Source organism: Nyctereutes procyonoides, unplaced genomic scaffold (genome assembly GCF_905146905.1).
Source record: "Nyctereutes procyonoides isolate TBG_1078 unplaced genomic scaffold, NYPRO_anot_genome, whole genome shotgun sequence".
Taxonomy (NCBI): domain Eukaryota; kingdom Metazoa; phylum Chordata; class Mammalia; order Carnivora; family Canidae; genus Nyctereutes; species Nyctereutes procyonoides.
The window spans coordinates 16,783,825-16,802,940 of record NW_026575052.1 but is presented as its reverse complement, the minus strand read 5'-3'; the positions used below and the strand labels follow the sequence as shown (position 1 = coordinate 16,802,940).

Below are 19,116 nucleotides of genomic sequence, written 5' to 3'. Positions count from 1 at the left end.
GAAAAACCAGAGATCTCATTCTCTCTCTGTTCATGCAGAGGAAAGGCCATGTGAGGACCAGCAAGAAGGTAATCATTTGCAAGCCAGGAAGAAAATAACCCCACCAACACCTTGGTCTTAGACTCATCTCTGTGTTTAAACCACTCAATCTGTGGTATTCTGCTGTGGCAGCCTGAACTGACCAACACAGACCTCCTGGATTGATTCCATGACCCTCAAAGGTTTGGAAACCTCTGTTATGATGAATCAGACCCTTGGATCGGGATCCATACTTCCTGCTATAGGAGAGCCTAAGAATGGCTTCCAGGCATGTGCAGAAGAGGTGTACTATGATGCACATCCTAAACTGGAATGCGTACTAACTATAGACCAGAAATCATCAAAAATCCAGGAATTCACTTAAGTCTTTTTCCAACTCTTTTTTCCCCCACCTTGCTTATACAACCATTAAGGTGACAACATGATTATCCCCTCCTATATAAAAACTGTTCCTTTCAAGTTTCCTGAGTTACCCTTACTATAGTATTCCAAGATGTGTTTCCTCTATCCATGCCCTTCAGGATTTTTTAGACTTTGGTCATATCATATCATATAGAACGGCATTAGTGACTCAAGCTTTCCAGGCATTAAAATCTGGGTTCAAGTCCCCACTCTACTATTTACCAGCCATGTGACCTTAGACATTTCATTTAACTTCTCTGGGTCTTACTTTACTCATCTGTAAAATATGGATGATATTAGTTCCCACTTTAAAGGATTGTGTTAAGAATGAAATGAAGTAATACCTAAAGCACAGCACCTGGCACATGGTAAGAGCTCATAAATGTCAGCCATTTTTTTCACCACCATCCTCTCCTTGGTGTTGTTTCTTTACTGATGAAGCAGCCCAGGCTCTGTGGTTTCTCTCAATACTAGAGTAACTCCTTTTCTCTGGGACCTTCTCAGAATACCTAACTGAGCTTTGTCTTTTCTGAAGTGTTGCCAAAAGTATGGCAAGCTGATTCCCAAGTGAGAATCCAGCATCATTCTACACAAAGGTGGAGATTATTTTCTCTGGTTTCCAGCTCCCAGATTGATAATGCCTAACATGCTGCATAATCTATAGTGATTCCAAAACCTGTTTCCTATTTTAAAAGCAGTAGCTCTCAACTTGTCACTACATATGTATGTTGGATTATTTCATTTCTCACTGGTCAGACTGGAACTGAGATGCCAGTTTCTTGCTCACTCTTCTGGTGTTGTGGAATCTTTCTGCAATCTATCCCCACCAGCTTGGCATTATACTTTACCTTCCTTCTCAATTATCTACAAAAACATTAAGTAAGATGGGTCTAGCATTAGTCCCTAACCAACTGCTTAACTATATTTTCATCAGAAAAGTAAGAATTATCACATTTTCCTTCTTCTCTCATGATCTGATTTCACCAATACAACCATTCATTTGAATGTCTATTACATACCAGACACTGTGTTATCAAGGTCTATCCTTACCAAGGCACCCATTTCCTCCCTCAAAAGTTAAGGCTAGCAGGAAAAAAAGACATGTAAATAAATTCATACATATAATGTAACCCAAGCAAAGTTCCAAATGATGAAGAACATGGACAAGAAACTAATGAATTCACTCTAGGAATTCAGAAAAGATTTCTGGGAGAGATGATCTTCAAGCAAGATTTTAAAGAATGAATAGGAGTTCACCATGAGGGATCCCTGGGTGGCGCAGCAGTTTAGCGCCTGCCTTTGGCCCAGGGCGCGATCCTGGAGACCCAGGATCGAATCCCACGTCGGGCTCCCGGTGCATGGAGCCTGCTTCTCCCTCCGCCTGTGTCTCTGCCTCTCTCTCCCTCTCTGTGTGTGACTATCATAAATAAATAAAAATTAAAAAAAAAAGGAGTTCACCATGAGTTCAAGAGAGAAAGGTATTTCAGACAGAGGAAATAACACATGCTTAGGCATAGAGGTAAGTGAGAATACAGAATATAAAGTGGAGGGGAGACAGGGGATGAGAAATGATCCTATGGGAGGGGCAAGAACCAGGATGTAAAGATAACTTTTCAATCGTTTATTCAACAAATTCAAACTGAGCATCTATTGTGTTGGGCTGTCCTGGGGATACAGTAGTGAACAGAAAAGACAAAAATGTTTGCCTTCATGATTTTGATATGTTCAGGAACTTGAACTTTATTCTCTAAGTAACTAGAATTTTTTTAAAGATTTTATTTATTTATTCATGAGAAACAGAAAGACAGAGGTAGAGACACAGGCAGAGGGAGAAGCAGGCTCCATGCAGAGAGCCCAACATGGGACTTGATTCTGGGTCTCCAGAATCATGCCCTGGGCCGAAGGTGGCGCTAAACCACTGAGCCGCACAGGCTGCCCAAGCAACTAGAATTTTAAGGAGGGGACGTATATAGTCATATTTTAGGTTTTCTTTTTTTAAGATTTTAAGTATTTATTTGAGGGAGAGCGAGAGAAAGCATGTATGGGGAGGGGCAGAAGGAGAAGAGGGAGATGTAAGCTCCCTACTGAACAAGGAGCCTGACCCCAGGACCATGATCTGAGCCAAAGGCAGATGCCTAACCAATTGAGCCCCCCAGGCGCCCCTAGACTGGAGTTTTAAAAGATCTCTCAGAGGGATGCCTGGGTGGCTCAACGGTTGAGTGTCTGCCTGGGCATAATCCTGGAGTCCCAGGATCAAGTCCCACATCGGGCTCCCTAGGAGGAGCCTGCTTCTCCTTCTGCCTATGTCTCTGCCTCTCTCTGTGTGTCTCTCATGAATAAATAAATAAAAAATCTTTAAAATAAAAGATCTCTCAAAAGATAATGCAGGGGAAGGTTATTTATTTATTTATTTGTTTACTTATTTATGTATTAAGATGTATTTATTTGAGAGAGAAAGAGAGAGGGAGGGAGAGAAAGAGTGCAGGGAGGGAGAGGGAGAGAGAGTCTCAAGCAGACTCTGCACTGAGTGGGGAGTCTGTCACAGGGCTTGATCTCACGACCCTGAGATCACAATCTGAGCCAAAACCAAGAGTCAGACACTTATCTGACTGCACCATGCAGATGCCCCAAAGGGGAAGGATTTAAGAGAAGCAAGATTAAAGGTAGGAAGTAACAGGTGGTAGAGAACAAGAAATGTCATGAACTAAAGCAGTGACCGTGGAGGTGAGGAAGAAGAGATACGCATGTGAAGGAAAATGAATAGCACTCTATGACTACATGGGGAAGGGAAGAGAAGGGAAAGAGAAGACTCAAAATGACACAGATTCTGGGTTAGCTGGCTTGGTGAATGACGGGGAAATAAACCGAGGTAGGGAACACAGGAAGAAAAGCAGGTACTAGAGGAATGAGGAGTTCAATTGGGATTTTACTATATTTGGAGCAGGTCCAGAGCATCCATGGGAAGCATATCTGGCTTTAGACAAATAAATCTGGAGCTCAGGCACAGAGGCACAGAAGGGAATACAGTTTTGAGAATCTTCAGCAGATTGGAGTGGTTGCTTTAATTAAGGCCTGGGTCTCCCCTGAGTACCCTGCTTCCCTTACTCCATCACCCTGATGCCTCTGAGTCAGAGGTGAGTAGGATAGTCCTTGTGCCTCACTGTCATCCCCAGACCACTGTCCCTCCCTCCATCCTTAAAAACCTTAAGAGCTTTTGAAGTTCACACTATCAAATGATAGCATAATTACCTCTCCTTATTGCAGCCATCTTGGAGCCCCAAGGTCACCTCCTCATTCTGTGGAGGTTTGATCACATTGCCTTCAAATACAACTCCTGACATAATTCTTGGTGTGAATACTGAAAATGACCTCTCCAACACCCTAGCTTCTCTGTTCCTTAACCTCCTTTCCTCCAAAGACTTTGTTCTCCACCCCACCTCAGCTACCCAATCCTAGACCAAGAGCTCTCAACTCTACCTGCATATTAGAATCACCTGGGAAACAAACAAACAAACAAAACGATATCCAATCTCTATCCCAAGTGTCATTTTTTTAAAAAGATTGTTTATTTATTTATTTGACAGAGGGAAAGTACAAGCAAGGGGAGCAGCAGGCAGAAGGAGAGAGAGAAGTAGGCTTCCCGCTCATCAGGAAGCCAGATGCGGGGCTTGATCCCAGGACCCCAGGATCATAACCTGAATCGAAGGCAGATGCTTAACCAACTGAGCCACCCAGGTGCTCCACCAAACATTGTATTTTTAAAGCACCCTGATAGTGTGTAGATGGGAGTGAGAATTATGGCCCCATCCCCATACCGAGATATTTCCAATGACTGCATTTGCTCCACAGCCCACAAACCAAGCACCCCGCTTCCCAGTCACTATCTCATATCTTTCCAGCTCACCCCCTAAATGTCCCTTCTTGGTTGGGACCAAGCCATGGACTTTGCTGCCATTTTACTCTCCTTCACCTCCTTGGGTCCTCATGCCTCTCCTTCTCCAGCTTAGTGCCCCCAATCCATCACTGAAATCACTTCTTCACATCCACCTTTAACTGCCTGGATCCTCTCTCTCCCTCTGTCTATATTCACCTGGTCAAACCTAAATTCCAGTTAAATACAAACCTATGCCTGTTCCATAACTGAAAGAAGGCAAGTTAACATCACTGGTGAAAGATACACAACTGTGTGTTCTGGTCTCACTTCAAATCCATCTAGCCATCACCCTCTGAGCACTAATATCAGAGCCCTTGGTTCTGCCCAAACACCCTAAATATTTCCCGGGCTCACTCTCTCCCACTTTTCTCAAGGACTATTCCATACCCTCCCTCTGCTCAGGTCTCCACCCCCACTGTCCCCTCCTCTCTTTAGCCACTGTCCTTACTTCTTTGAGGAGAAGCAATCAGAAGAGAACCTCCCCGTGCTCCCAGCCACCCCCAAACTCCCCCATGAACACATATGGCTTGCTTTCACTCCTGTTCCTATGAATGGACTAGCCTTCCTCAAATGCAGAACCAAACCATCCCCTGCCACATGTTCAGGGACCCTGTCTGACCTTGATCTATCAACTGTCCCTCTCTCTTCTGCCCTCAATTATCCTCCTCTCTCCTGGATCACTCCCATCCAGGAGTAAATAAACATGCTTTTAGATCCTCCACCTTAATAAAAACCTTGACCTCATATGCCCCTTCAGCTACTGATGTATTTCTGTCTCCTTCACAGCAAAACTTCTTGAAAGAAGCATCAACACTCACTGTCTTCACATCTATTTCCTCAGCTCTGATTCAAGCCCTTTGGTCTCTTGCCTCCCACTTCATCAACACTACTCTTGGCAAGCCCACAAATGAACTCCCCAACGATCAGTTCTTAATCCATCTACATGCAATACTGGACATAGTCCTTTTCTTTTTTTTTTTTTTTTTTTTGTGAAACACTTTCTCCTCCTGGCATCTATCACTCTCGATTCTCCTCCTACCTCACTGTCTGCCTCTTCATCATCTTCTTTACTGGCTTCTCCCTATTTTCCTGACCTCTACATGCTGTAGTTCCCCAGGGATCAGTCCATAAATCTCTCACCTTCTTCTACAGCTCTAAGTTCATGGGATGTACAGGTTTCAAATTCCATGGATCCATTAATGACTCTCAAATGTCAGCTATGACTTCCCCCCCAGAGCCCCAAGCATACAGATGCAACCACTTAGTGAACATTTCCACTTGGATATCCAAGGAGCATTACAAACATAACGTGTTTAAATCTGCTCTAGCTAAAAACCTGAGGATCATCCTTAACTTCTCTTTTTCTCATACCACGCATCAAGCCATTAGCAAATCTGGTCAGTTCTGCCTTTAAAGATAGTACAGTCCTATGCAAGAAGACCACTTTGGAGGTTATGGCACACACTACCCACAGGGATAATTTTAATATATGTCATTTCAAGTCACTCTTGGCTGAGACCCTCTAGTGGTATCCCTTCTCAGAGGACAACCCAAAGGTCTTCTCATGGCCTTCAGGGTCCTACTTGGTCTGCCCTCACCCAAATTCTCTGACCTCATCTCCTAGCACTCTGCCTTGCACATTCCACTCCACCCTCAGCACACCCTGCTGTTCCTCTAGTACACTCGCCAACTGTGACCTGCACCTGGGCCTTTGCACCAGGCTCTTCCCTCTGCCCTAAATGTTCTTTTCTCGGAGTTACCTGCACCATTAGCTCTCTTCCTCTCTTGCAGTTTCTGCTCAAAGGCAACTTGTTAGAAAAGACTTCCTTGTCTATAGTAAATAAAATAGAATCTCCTTCACTTTCTATCAACTTTTCCCATGCTTTAGTTCTTCATCCTATATACTTACTTATTATGTTTGTTGTCAGCCTCTCTGCATTGGAATGTCAGCTCCATAAGGACAAGGACTACCTTTTGTTCACTCCGATGAACAGTGCCTGGCATATAGTAGGTACTCAATAAACAGCTGTTAAATGATTGAATGAATGGATACATATATCAATGGAACAGAATAGAGAGCCCAGAAATTCTTATATGGTCAATTAATCTATGAAAAAGGAAGCAATAATATACAAATGGGAAAAGACAGTCTCTTTAATAAATGATGGTAGGGGGACGCCTGGGTGGCTCAGTGGTTGAGCGTCTGCCTTTGGCTCAGGGTGTGATCCTAGAGTCCTGGGATTGAGTTCTGCATTGGGCTCCCTGAGGGAAGCCTGCTTCTCCCTCTGCCTGTGTCTCTACTTCTTTCTGTGTCTCTCATGAATAAATAAATAAAATCTTTAAAAAAATAATAATAAATGATGCTAGGAAAAATGAACAGGTACATGAAAAAAATGAACCTGGACCACTTTCTAACACCACAAAACAAAAACAAACTCAAAATGGATTGAAAACCTAAATGTGAGACCTAAAAGCATAAAAATTCTAGAAAAGAGCACAGGCAATAATTTCTCTGACATCGGTCATGGCAATGTTTTTTTAGACATGTCTCTTAAGGCAGGGGAAACAAAAGCAAAAATAAACTATTGGGACTACAGCAAAATAAAAAGCTTTTGTGCAGCAAAGGAAACCATCAATAAAACAAAAAGGCAACCTACTGAATGGGAGAAGGTATTTGGAACTGATAAATCCAATAAGGGATGAATATCCAAAATATATAAAGAACTTAACACAATTCAACACCATAAAAACAATCTGATTAAAAAATAGGCAGAGGACCTGAACAGACATTTTTCCAAAGACATACAGATGGCCAAAAGACACATGAAAAAGATGCTTAATATCACTAATCATCAGGGAAATACAAATCAACATTACAATGAGATACCACCTTACACATGTCAGAATGGCTACACTCAGAAGGAAATAACAAGTGCTGGCAAAAATGTGAAGAAAAAGGAATCCTCCTACACTTTCGTGGTAATGTAAATTGGGACAGTCACTGTGGAAAACAGTATGGAGGTCTCTCAAATTCCACTATGGGGAATTTGCCCAAAGAAAACAAAAATACTAATTTGAAAAGATATGCATCCCTGTGTTTATTGCAGCATTGTTTACAATAGCTAAGATATGGAAGCAACCTGCATCCATTGATAAATAAATATACACACATACACACACAATGGAGTATTACTCAGCCATAAAAAAAGGATGAGACCTTGATGGTAAGATATTGAAGAAGCAAGCCAATGACAGAATTCTGGACACACTGGCATTAAATGACTCTGTGATGAGACTGGAAAGGAATGGGCAGAGGTCAGAGCAATGGGTATCCATGGTATCAGGAGCCAGAGGAAGAAAGAATTGCAAGAAGGAGAGAAAGGGCAGAGTCAACAGCTGAGAGAGGCCAAGTAAGATAACACCTGAAAATCACTCATTGGACTGATTCTAGAAATGTATGGCTGACCTCATGGCAGCAGTGTCAGTGGTGTGTAGGGGGCAGAAGCCAGACTGTGATGGACCGAGAAAAGAATAGGAAGTAAAACAGTGGAGGTAGTCAATGCAGATGAACTTTTAACTTTCTTTTTTTTTTTGGAACTTCTAACTTTCTAAGAAGCAATGGGAAGTGCTGGAGCTGCGATTGGGAGGTCTGGGGGAGGAGAGCTTACAGGAGGACCTTATGATATGATAGTGTCTATTTACGTCAGATGTATGCAAAGTGGATATGGAATTATTGCAATAACCTCCTGTCTCCCTGCCCTCATCTCCCCTCTCTACACCATCTGGTGCTGAGGCCAAATTAATCTCCCTCAAGCGGAGAACCTGCCCATTCCCAAGCTCAGTAACTACCAAAAATTCCCCTGCGCCTATAGACAAAAACTCACCTCTTAGCATGTAAGGTTTTCCATGACCTGACTCCAATAAATTTTTACCTATGTTTCCTCTTCTTATCCTCAGATATCACTTTCATAATGCAGGAAGAAGCCAGCACTCCTGCTTTCAAACTACTGTGAAAATCACACCTCCATCTGTTTTCCAGAACTAGTGTCTTTCTATCACGTGATGCCAATGACACACCTCTCATTTCCTCCGAGACACCACCGGTTCTTTGAGGGCTGGATCCATGTCTGATTTATCTTTGTGTCTTTACCAGGAAGGTATTCAAATATTTGAGCAAATAAATGAATGACCAAACACCTTAGTCCAACTCTGTGCCTTGGCATTTGGAATAAATTCACACAGGAGCCTTGTGGATAGAATCAAAACTTGGCAGCCAATTGTCACGGCCAGGGGCCAGGGTGGCTGCCTTGACATAGCACCTTCTAGCTGGAAACATGACTTTACAGATTGATAGACTGGACCTGAATGAAGGTGGTGTAGGCTACATTACTGTTTCTTGATACTTTGCTTACAGGCAGAGAGGGGTTGAAAGATAAAATCACGGCACTGAAATCTTCTATTCATTTGTGCTGCTTTCACAGTTTGTTTGAATAAAATGAAGCCAGCTCAGGTTTCTAGTTTTAGCTCTGTATTCTTAGTAAATTCACCAAACCCTTGTGGGTCTCAGTTTCTCTACACTCTTCTGCCAAACTCATGAGGGTCTATTGGGTGTGAAAGGGTGGTCACCGTCTGTGAAGTGCTATTATGCACGGAAATGAGATTTCAATTTGTTCCCACAATGTGTTCATGAAAACAGCCACTGCCTTCTAAATGCTGGTTAAGCCAGTGTCCCTGAGGATCAGAAACAGCATTTTCAAGTTTTCAAGCCTAGTTTTAATCAGACATACAGAGTGTTCTTGCTTTAAAAAAAAATGAAATTAAACGTCTCAAGACAACCATTTAGTAACAAATAAAAGTGGTTGATCTCCCTTATCCAAAATACTTTCATTGCTCAGTTTTGAAGGGTGAATTTAAACTGGGATTCATTAATTTCTTGGCTTGAAGTTCTGGAAGCTATAGGGTTCTTTCATCAGTACGGTGGCAGCCAAGTCTATTTCAATCTCCTACAAGACATTTCACAGCACAATTACCCCACCTGTTAAGAGGAGTTAGTCATGTCAATTCATCTCTCAGAAGTGTTTAGGGAAACAACCAAGTTCTCTTAAAACTCAAAAGCCTACCAAAGGAAAATATCTGATATAAAAGCTAGCTTAAGGTTGATGATTTAATTAAAACACACATGTCTTTGGAGTTATCAACATTAATTATTGAGAGAAAAAAGCCTACCAAAGGATATAAGAAATGTACTCACATAAAGCCAAATGCTGACTCATTTTAGACATCCTCGAGTAAATAGTACCATTGACTGTGACACCCTAAGTGCGTGTCTAATATCTGTCAGGCATCGTGGTTGACACAAAGAAGGATAAATTTCTTACCTGTCTAGAATATGTTACCATACATGAGAAAAAATTCTGAGAACCTTCTCATTTGGTCCTCAACCCTGTGAGAAAGGCAAGGCAGGGATGATTAGCTCCTGAACAAAATGAGTTCAAAGAGATTTACTGATTTAAGTGAAGTCCCACTGCTGATTAGTAGAAGACAGTAGGTTCCCTCCCTGTCTTCAGAACTGCCCTCAGCATGCTTATACTCTAGTTGTGGAGGTAAAATACTTACATACAGGAAGAGACAATGGCCTGCACACAGCAGGTGCTCAATTGACACCTCCTGGTGGGGTGGTAATCATGTGGCGGTAATGATGGCGGTGAAGAAGACGGTGATGATGAGGGCAGTGACAATGATGATGATCATGATAGAAGCCAATGAGGCACAAATGTGCATGCTAAATGACCACCAGAGATACTGAATGCTAATGGAGCTCACCTGAGTCCTCTCCATACCAGTCAGTTGGTACATCCATCATGGAACTCACGCCTCCTCCCGCACCATCTGGTCTTCCCTCCAAACCTTGGGAAAAGTGATGGTCCCCATCATCTTTGCTCTGGACAGCACTGTTGCGCAGGAGCGCCTCCAGGAATTGTTTCACGTGGTAGTTACTGTAAGCCAAGTCGACAGCCTGGCCACCGGGCAAACCCTCATCCATGTGGGTCAGGCTGAGTGGGGCGGCATATGGCTGCAGGTGCGCACCACCCTCCACCTCCACCTCCACCTCCACCTCGTCAGCATCAAACTCCACCTTGGGCTCTATCTGTTTGGGCAGAATAGAGAGGTCACTGTCAGCAGGGCCACTGCCCTGGCTGTCCTTCACCACCAGTTCCAGCGGGTGGCAGCCTCTGCAGTCACTGCAAGGGGACACTCTTGGACAGTCCACACTCTCCTCTCCCTCGCCTGGAGAGGAGACCAAGCTCTTGGTATCGCAGGAGGTCCCTTCCCTCCCTGGACTGGGACTTCCACTGTCAACCTGATGAGCCGCCACGGCCGCTGCCGCCGCTGCTGCCGCTGCCACCGCTGCAGCCACTGCTGCCTCCTTCTCCATCTTCCGGCAGATATCAAGGGATGACCTGATGTATGTCTTGCAGAAGTTCACCACATCGTTCATCTGCAGGTAGCTGGCAGCCGACATAACTTCAATCACATTCTCCCCACACAGATCCAGCTTCCCAGAGTACAGGAAGTCTAAGATGGTGGAGAAGGCATCGGAGGTGACAATGTCCAGGGAGGCGGTGCTGTGCCGCCCACTGTCCTGGATGTAGTGAATGAGCAGGGCTCGGAAGTAGCCGCTGTTGGCAAACAAAATGTTCCTGTGGGCCTTGAAGACCCGCCCTTCCACAATGATGCTGCAGTCACAGAAAAAGTCCCGCTTTCGCTGTTCATTCAACTCCCCCAAGAGCTTGCCATAATAGGATTGCATCTCCATTTCTCCACCAGCTGCTGCTCTGGAGTAGCCTGTATCTCTGCCAAGATTTTTTTTTTAAGTTAATTCACCAATCCCAACCTTACAAATAAGATGTTCAGTTTTAATTTTTCTTTTTCATTCTTCTGAAAACACTGGTTCAATACCGTCTTTCTGATACAGGAGCTATTTGGCATCTAACAAAAATCAGAGGTTGTCCAACAGGGTTAATTTTTGAAAAACAACAAAAATAACTAGAACAAACTGCAGGTGGCATAGTACATAGTGTTTTACATGGAATCTCTCAATGAATTTTTTTTTCTCAATGAATTTTTAGAAAAACCTGATGATAAAATACCCATCTTGTCCCCATCTTTCTGATAAGGAAACTGAAACTTAAGAGAAGGTAGGACATGACCCAGCTGTAACAGAGCCGGGACTCAAAACCAGGTCAGTTATCCCCTGGAGTTCCTGCTCTTATGCCTACATTATACTTTCTTCAAGACTCAAAATATAGATAATACCCAAATCTAATACTTACAGTTCAACCCTGATATGGATCTTAGAGACTATACTCGCCTGTCTCACCTATTATCATCACTTCATGGAAACATGGTGGGTTCTTGGGCTAGCCAGCATACAGTCATCATTCTTATGGTTTTAATGCCCTTTCTGGTTTTGCTAGAACCACCCTTCCCCCATTCTTGGCCAATGTGTCTTGCCTCAGTGGGCATCATCCCCAGGCTCTAGATATAATAGATACCAACATGATCAAGGTATCCCACATTCTGAGCTCAGTGATTAGCTCAGAGATGGCTATGTGGGTTGGCCAGAGCAATTAAGAGCAATAAATGTTTACTGGGGATTCCAAAAAGACCACTGTCTACTCTGTGGGTATGTGGGATGTCAGAGATGCTGCCTCACCACCAGGGGAACCAGCCCAGCAAAGATGACAGTCCAGCTCAGGCAGGAGCAACAGATGGAGCCCGGGGACACCATCTGAGCCTCAACCCATGCTGTGCCAGAAGCCAATTAAGTCTCTTTTTTGCCTTAGCAGGTCTGAATTGGGTTTTCTATCTCTTGCAAATGAGAGGCTCCCAACTGACTGACGCCACTATCCTTGGTTCACTCCCCTGAATTTTATGTCCTGGCCCTTGTCTGTCAGTGGACTACAACCCTTTGAAGACATGAGCCACATCTTCTTTCTTTCTTAAAAAAAAAAAAAAAGATTTTATTTATTCATGAGAGACACAGAGAGAAAGAGGCACAGACACAAGCAGAGGGAGAGGCAGGCTCCACGCAGGGAGCCCGACATGGGACTCGATCGCAGGACTCCAGGATCACACCCTGGGCTGAAGGCGGCGCTAAACTGCTGAGCCACCTGGGCTGCCCCACATCTTTCATTTGCTATCCCCCATAGCATCTGGCAGAGTACTTTGGACAAAGTAGGTTTGCTAAATACAAAGGAATACTCCTTTCTTAATTGCTAAATAGAACATGTATAAATCAAGTTTAAAGTCCTTTCGCTGGTGAGAAAGACAGATGTTGACCTTCTTCCCTGAGATCCCTCCTCCATCTTTTCCCATCACACAAACCACAGAGCCATCCTGTTACAGCACTGCGGCTGGTCTTAAGGGTTAACTTACTTCAAGTTAACATAACTCCGTGCTTACTGACCTAAAGCACTGGACCTAACTAGTAACAGAACTAATTTGCTTTCTTTGAGATTTGCAGAACTCTGGCCTTAGAAAATGAAGAACCAGGTATCCCTGGGTGGTGCAGCGGTTTGGCGCCTGCCTTTGGCCCAGGGCGCGATCCTAGAGACCCGGGATCGAATCCCACATCGGGCTCCCAGTGCATGGAGCCTGCTTCTCCCTCTGCCTGTGTCTCTGCCTCTGCCTCTCTCTCTCTCTCTCTCTCTCTCTCTCTCTCTGTGTGTGACTATCATAAATAAATTAAAAATTAAAAAAAAAAAAAAGAAAATGAAGAACCAGAACTTTCCCAGTCCACAGAGACCAGCATGTCTGTTTGAAGCTGCCTTGGCTTTCTGATTAGCCCAGCAATTTTTTAACAAAATTTTTTTCTTTTTTAAGGTCACATAAATGGTCACTCTACTGACCTCCCTTTGTGCATCTGTAAACCTTGCCCTCCTTTGGAGAAAGATCAGAATACTCATGCACAACCCTAGGCTACCATCGAACCAGACCTTCTTGCACAACCTCTGTGCACTGAGGCAATTCTGTAGCATCACTGAATTGCACATAATCAAAGACCACTGTACTACCATAACTGATTAAACTCCTTTATTTTTTTTTAAGAGTTTATTTATTTGACAGAGAGACCGTGAACAAGCGCAAGTGCACAAGCAGGGGGAGCGGCAGAGGGAGAGGGAGAAGCAGTCTTCTGCTGAGCACAGAGCCCTGTCAAAAAATCTCTGTACCAGGCAGAAACCTCAGAGTTGGCTCTTGTACAAGAGTCCACCTTCTCCCCAGGTAGCCAGGCTCCTCCCTTAAGTATTGGGTTTTTAAGTAACAAGCAGCCAAAATTGGGTTTCAGTTACCCCTTTTCCATACTGAGCCATTGAGTACAGAAAAGTTTCTACAACCAAGTACATCATCACCCCCTACTTGTAATCACAAAAGGCCTAATCAGAGCTGCCAAGCACAACTCCTTAGCACTCCTCCATTCTACAAATGCAACACAATACCTCACCCACCCAGAAATCAGGCACTCCTCCCCACAAAAGGGTCGTCCACTGGCAAAATAGATTCCCCAAGGTCTATGCACTAACTACACAGACTATACTAATTAAAGACCCTCAACAACCTTATTAAGTGGCAGTTCACACCTACTTTCTATATATTTATAGCAAGTAATGCATTAAGTTTGGAAACTAGACGACTGGGGCACCTGAGTGGCTCAGTGGTTGAAGTCTGCCTTTGGCTCAGGGCATGACCCTGGGATCCTGGGATCAGAGTCCTTCATCAGGCTCCCCTCAGGGAGCCGCTTCTCCCTCTGCCTATTTTTCTGCCTCTCTCGCAGTGTCTCTCATGAATAAATAAATAAAATATTTTTAAAAAGAAAGAGGGCAGCCCGGGTGGCACAGCGGTTTAGCGCCGCCTGCAGCCCGGGGCGTGATCCTGGAGACCCTGGATGGAGTCCCACATCAGGCTCTCTGTATGATGCCTGCTTCTCCCTCTGCCTGTGTCTCTGCCTCTCTCTCTCTCTCTCTCTGTCTCTATGAATAAATAAATAAAATCTTAAAAATAAAAAAAATGAAAGAAAGAAACCAGACAATCAATTAGGGAGAGAAGTTGAGGAGCTTCTATAAGCAAGTAAACTGACAAAAGTGAGAACTGACAGCTAGGAAAAGGTAGAAAAGTTACTTTAAAAATAGACTCGGGAATTTTTTTCAAAATATTAGCCTGAGGCCATGTAGCTAAGTATTAAATGCTCCTACATATTCAAAATGGTCTAAGGACAGCACTAAATTATAGCCTCGGGCTATAATTGATGGGCCTATGTCACCAAGATGATTCTTATCCATTTATATTCGTTTTAAAGTCAAGGAAGTTATGTCATAATTTCTGGAATTTTTTTATCCGAAGTGGATAAAATTAACTTTTGGTTTAGAAAGGAAGAAAACTATCAGATATCTGCACAATTCTACTATTCCCCTCAAAAAAATTAACCCTGAAAGTTGTCACAGGACTAAGGTTTCACTGTCATTTCCATTTCTTCTGACTGCTCTAACCAAGCCTTCCCATTAGTTCCTGCCATTGCCTTTGGCTATCAAAATATGAAGGGGAAAACAAGATCTAGGAAAATGCAATATTTCAATACCACACTCTACTCTTCTTCAGAACTGGGTAGCTCAGTATGTTAAGTGTATGCCTTTGGCTGAGGTCATGATCCCAGGGTCTTGGGCTCAGGCTCCCTGCTCAGCAGGGAGTCTGCTTCTCCTTCTCCCTCTGCTCATTCCCAACCCATTCCTGTTCTCTCTCTCTCTCAGATTAAAAAAAAAAAAAATCTTAAAAAAAAAGAACTGAAAGAAAACCATATTTTTCAGTGTGCTAATATCCACTGTTGACATGGATGTAATCTGGAACACCATTTCAGAGAGGAATTTGGCAATATTTATTAAAATTTAAAATGCACACATCATTTGGGTTGCCTGGGTGGTTCAGTCGGTTAAGCATCCGACTCTTGATTTTGGTTCAGGTCATAATCTCAGGGTCATGAGACCAAACACCAAGTCAAGCCCCTAGATGGCTCAGGAGTGGAGTCTGCTTCAGATTCTCTCTCTTTCCTTCTCCCTCTGTCCCTGCCCCCCTCTGTTCATATGCATGCTCTTGCTCTTTCTCAAAAAAAATTTTTTTAAAGATTTTATTTATTTATTCATGAGAGACACACACACACACACAGAGAGAGAGAGAGAGAGAGAGAGAGAGAGAGAGGCAAAGACACAGGTAGAGGGAGAAGCAGGCTCCATGCAGGGAGCCCGACGTGGGACTCAGCCGGTCTCCAGGATCACACCCAGGGCTGAAGGTGGCGCTAAACTGGTGGGCCACCGGAGCTGCCCAGAAATTTTTTTAAATTAAATATAAAATGTAAATTTTTTTAAATGCACACTTCTTTTGCCCCAGAAATTTCAATGTAAAAATTTAGTCTTTTGGCTGTTGCCAAAAAACATCAAATTACAAGTTCAGAGATCTCCATTCACCAGATTTTTGTACTAGTGCAAAAGTAAAAATAATCTAAATGTCCACCAATAGGGGACAAGTTAAATCAATGAGGAACAATCACACAGGGGAATACTATGCAATCCTGTTTTTAATGAGCTAGAGCTGTGTGTGTTCATTATGGAAAGGTCACCGAGATACATTGAGAAAAAAGCAAGATGCAAAACAAAATGTACTATGGTACCATCCACATATGCATGATTTTTCCCCAGCAAGGTTATACAAGCAAGAGTTAATAGCAGATATCCTTGAGAAGAGGGATTAAGGGTAAGAGGTGTGTGGAGGGACCTTCACTTTTCATTTTCAACCTTTCTGTGCTGTCAGAGTGTTTTACTATGTCTATGTTCTGCTTTCATTTTTTCTTTTTAAACAAAGGGAGGAAAGGAGGAGGGACAGAGGGATAAGGAGTTGGCTGAGAGAAATAAACTAGGGTAGATACAGTACTTAGTCTGAAGAATAGTTTTATCTACAGGGCCTTCTCCCAGGCCACTTCCATCTTTCACTGGAAGATGCTCCTTTCCAGCAATAGTACCCAAAACCCATCTCCTTTGGCTTTCTCTCTGCAAATAATCTAGATTCCATTGGGTCATATAAATACTGCCTAACCTTGCAAAAGTCTGTCCCCAACCCTATACTTGACATATACTGTGGAAATCGTTACTCATATCACTTGCCTTTAGTGTCTTGCATCCCTGGGACATGCTGAGGATCACTACTTCTCCTTGGAAAGAAACTCTTTGGGTATACTGCTCTCAGAAGTACAATTATCCACACTCTGGCAGGGACTTCCCCCGCCCTCCCAGCCCTCTTACTGTTCCAATTCAATTCAACAGTTACTGGCTATATACAATGCCTGACACAAGGAAGATGCCAGGAATAGAAAAAAAACGAACCCAGGAGAGAGCAGGTGCCAACGCTACCCCCTGCAACACACTCCCACATTCCCCAGGGAAACCTACCCAGATCACATGACTGTGTTCATTTAGGCACCAAAACCAGGCTTGAATTCCACCCCCTGACTCTGACTTGACTCCTTCAGTCTCATCAACCTAAGAATAATGAAAACTGCTCATCAAAGAAAAGGGGGGGGGGCGGGTAGGAGGGAGGGGGTCGCCTGGATGGCTCAGTTGGTTAAACGTTGGACTCTTGGTTTTGGATTCAGGTCATAATTTCAGGGTCATGAGATCAATGGAGCCCTTGGTCCGGCTCCTGGCTCTGCTCAGTGGAATCAGCTTGAGACTCTTCCTCCCTCCTACCTCCTCCCCACCTCTCGATGGATCGCTCTCTCCCTCTCCCTCCCGCCCCTCCCTCTCTAAAATAAATAAATAGGGATGCCTGGGTGGCACAGCTGTTGAGCTTCTGTCTTTTCTGTCTTCCTCTTAGGGCTTGGGGTGTGATCCCAGAGTGCCGGATTGAGTCCCACATTGGGCTCCTTGCGTGTAGCCTACGTCTCCCTCTGCCTGTGTCTCTGCCTCTCTCTCTCTCTCTGTCATGAATAAATAAATAAAATCTTAAAATAAAATAAAAAACATTTAAAAAAAGAAAAAGAAACCTGTTCATCAATTGCTAGCATTTACTAAAAACCACTTCTCATGAAGCACTGTAGAAAGTACTTTATAAGCATTAAGTTTTACCTTACAATAACCCAATGCAGTAGATATCGTCGTTATACCCTCTTTTTCAGGAGAGGAAACTGAGGCTCACATTTATAGCTAATACACCCAAGCGAGCATCGGAACCAAAATTGGGTTGATTCCAGAACTGACACGCTAACTACAATGCCAACCTGACTCCCCAAAGGGTTGGGGAAGTCACTCCTCTCCCAACGCACGGAGTGGAGGGGAACGCCACAGCAAAAGAGTTTCCATTTCCACCGAAAAAATGTCGGGGTCAACTGCATCTTCAGTTCACCTGCTAAACTGCTCTCAAGACAAGGGGGTTCCCTCCGCCCCCTCCAGAGCCAGACCACCCTGCGGAGATCACGGGAACCAGTTGCTGGACTGGTCTTCGGCTCCTGAGGGTGGGGAACAGGGACCTGCCCCTCCCGTGGCCTCCTGCAAACAGAGTGACCACCGCTGCGGCGAGCGCTGCCCCAGCCTGGCGGAGCCCTAGCTCCCCGCCCCGGCACCGTCGCAATAGGCGGGCGCGCAGACCACCCAGCTGGACGACGCGCGGAGACAGCCCGATGCCAGGAAGGGGAGGCAGTTGCCGCCGCGCCGCGCCACCCTGCTCCACGCTGGAGCCCAGGGAGGGTCGGTCATGCAGCTCAGGTTCGCGCGGCGGGGGGCTCAGGAGTAGCCCAGGCCGGGCGGTCCGAGGGAGGCCGACCGAGAGGGGAGTTCCCTGCCCGCTCCCCTCACCCAAGGGCGACCTCCTGGGGCGCCCCGAATCTTCCCCCAAACCCATGAAAGCTGCAGCACGAATCCGCTTCACGGGTCTCACCTTCCAGCTGGATCCAGCCGCGCGGCCACCGAGCTCCGCGCACCTACACGCCCCCCCTTCATTCACCTGTCGCCCCCTCCGTGAGAGGCGAGGCAGCTGACCAATCACAGGGGCTCCTGGGCCTGGAAGGCGGGCCCTTCGGCCAGCAGGTTCGTCAACGGCGCCCGCGCCGCCTCCGAGGCTGCGCTCCGACCGCGCCGGGGCCCGCGCGGTGACGGGAGTTGTGGTCTCCGCGTTCCTTTCTCCGCCAAAGAGAGAGTGGACGAAACTACAAGTACCGAGATACCAAGAACCGCCGCTTACAGAAGGCCGGAGCTCCGTCGGGTCTTCTGAGTCCCACTTGAGGGACCTGCCAAGTGTTGATGCCTTTGTCCCGAGAGCTGGGAGCACGTTGTGCGCAGGAGGGCCGCCGGAGAGCAGGAGCTCTGACCTGTCAGTCCGCACGCATTTTACTTGCCCGCGCTCCGCGGAAATTCTGAAAATTAAGTGAAATGCTTTCACCCACTCAACAGGTTTTTACTGAACACCGCAACTCTCTCTTCCCTTGAAAAGCTTTCAGTTCCACGTATACAAGTGAAAACAGGCAGCGGTGCCCTTGGTACTCAGTAACAACACTGGCATGTTGTGGGACAGCTGTGAACGAGACAGACCAGCTTGGAGCTCGGCTCTCTTAGGGGACGCATCAGTTTGCTGGGGCTGCTGTATCCAATACTACAAACTGGCTTGAGCAGCAGGAATTCGTTGTCTCGCAGTTCTGGAGATTA

The 19,116-nt window shown here is 45.0% G+C and overlaps 1 protein-coding gene across 2 annotated transcripts in view; it reads right to left on the bottom strand.

Moving 5' to 3' along the window:
- ZBTB8B (zinc finger and BTB domain containing 8B) overlaps positions 1-18,431 on the bottom strand; it is a 29,443-nt gene extending 11,012 nt beyond the window's left edge. Inside the window, exons 1-2 of one of the 2 annotated variants that reach the window (XM_055332631.1) lie at positions 18,353-18,431; positions 10,199-11,229 (exon numbers count right to left, since the gene is read on the bottom strand). In XM_055332631.1, coding sequence (XP_055188606.1) covers positions 10,199-11,229; positions 18,353-18,414 — 1,093 coding nt within the window. In that variant the 5' untranslated portion in view covers positions 18,415-18,431. Of the gene's footprint in view, positions 1-10,198; positions 11,366-18,352 lie in introns of both variants that reach the window. The other variant, XM_055332632.1, reaches the window with a different exon arrangement.
- Between the last annotated feature and the right edge of the window lie 685 nt (positions 18,432-19,116).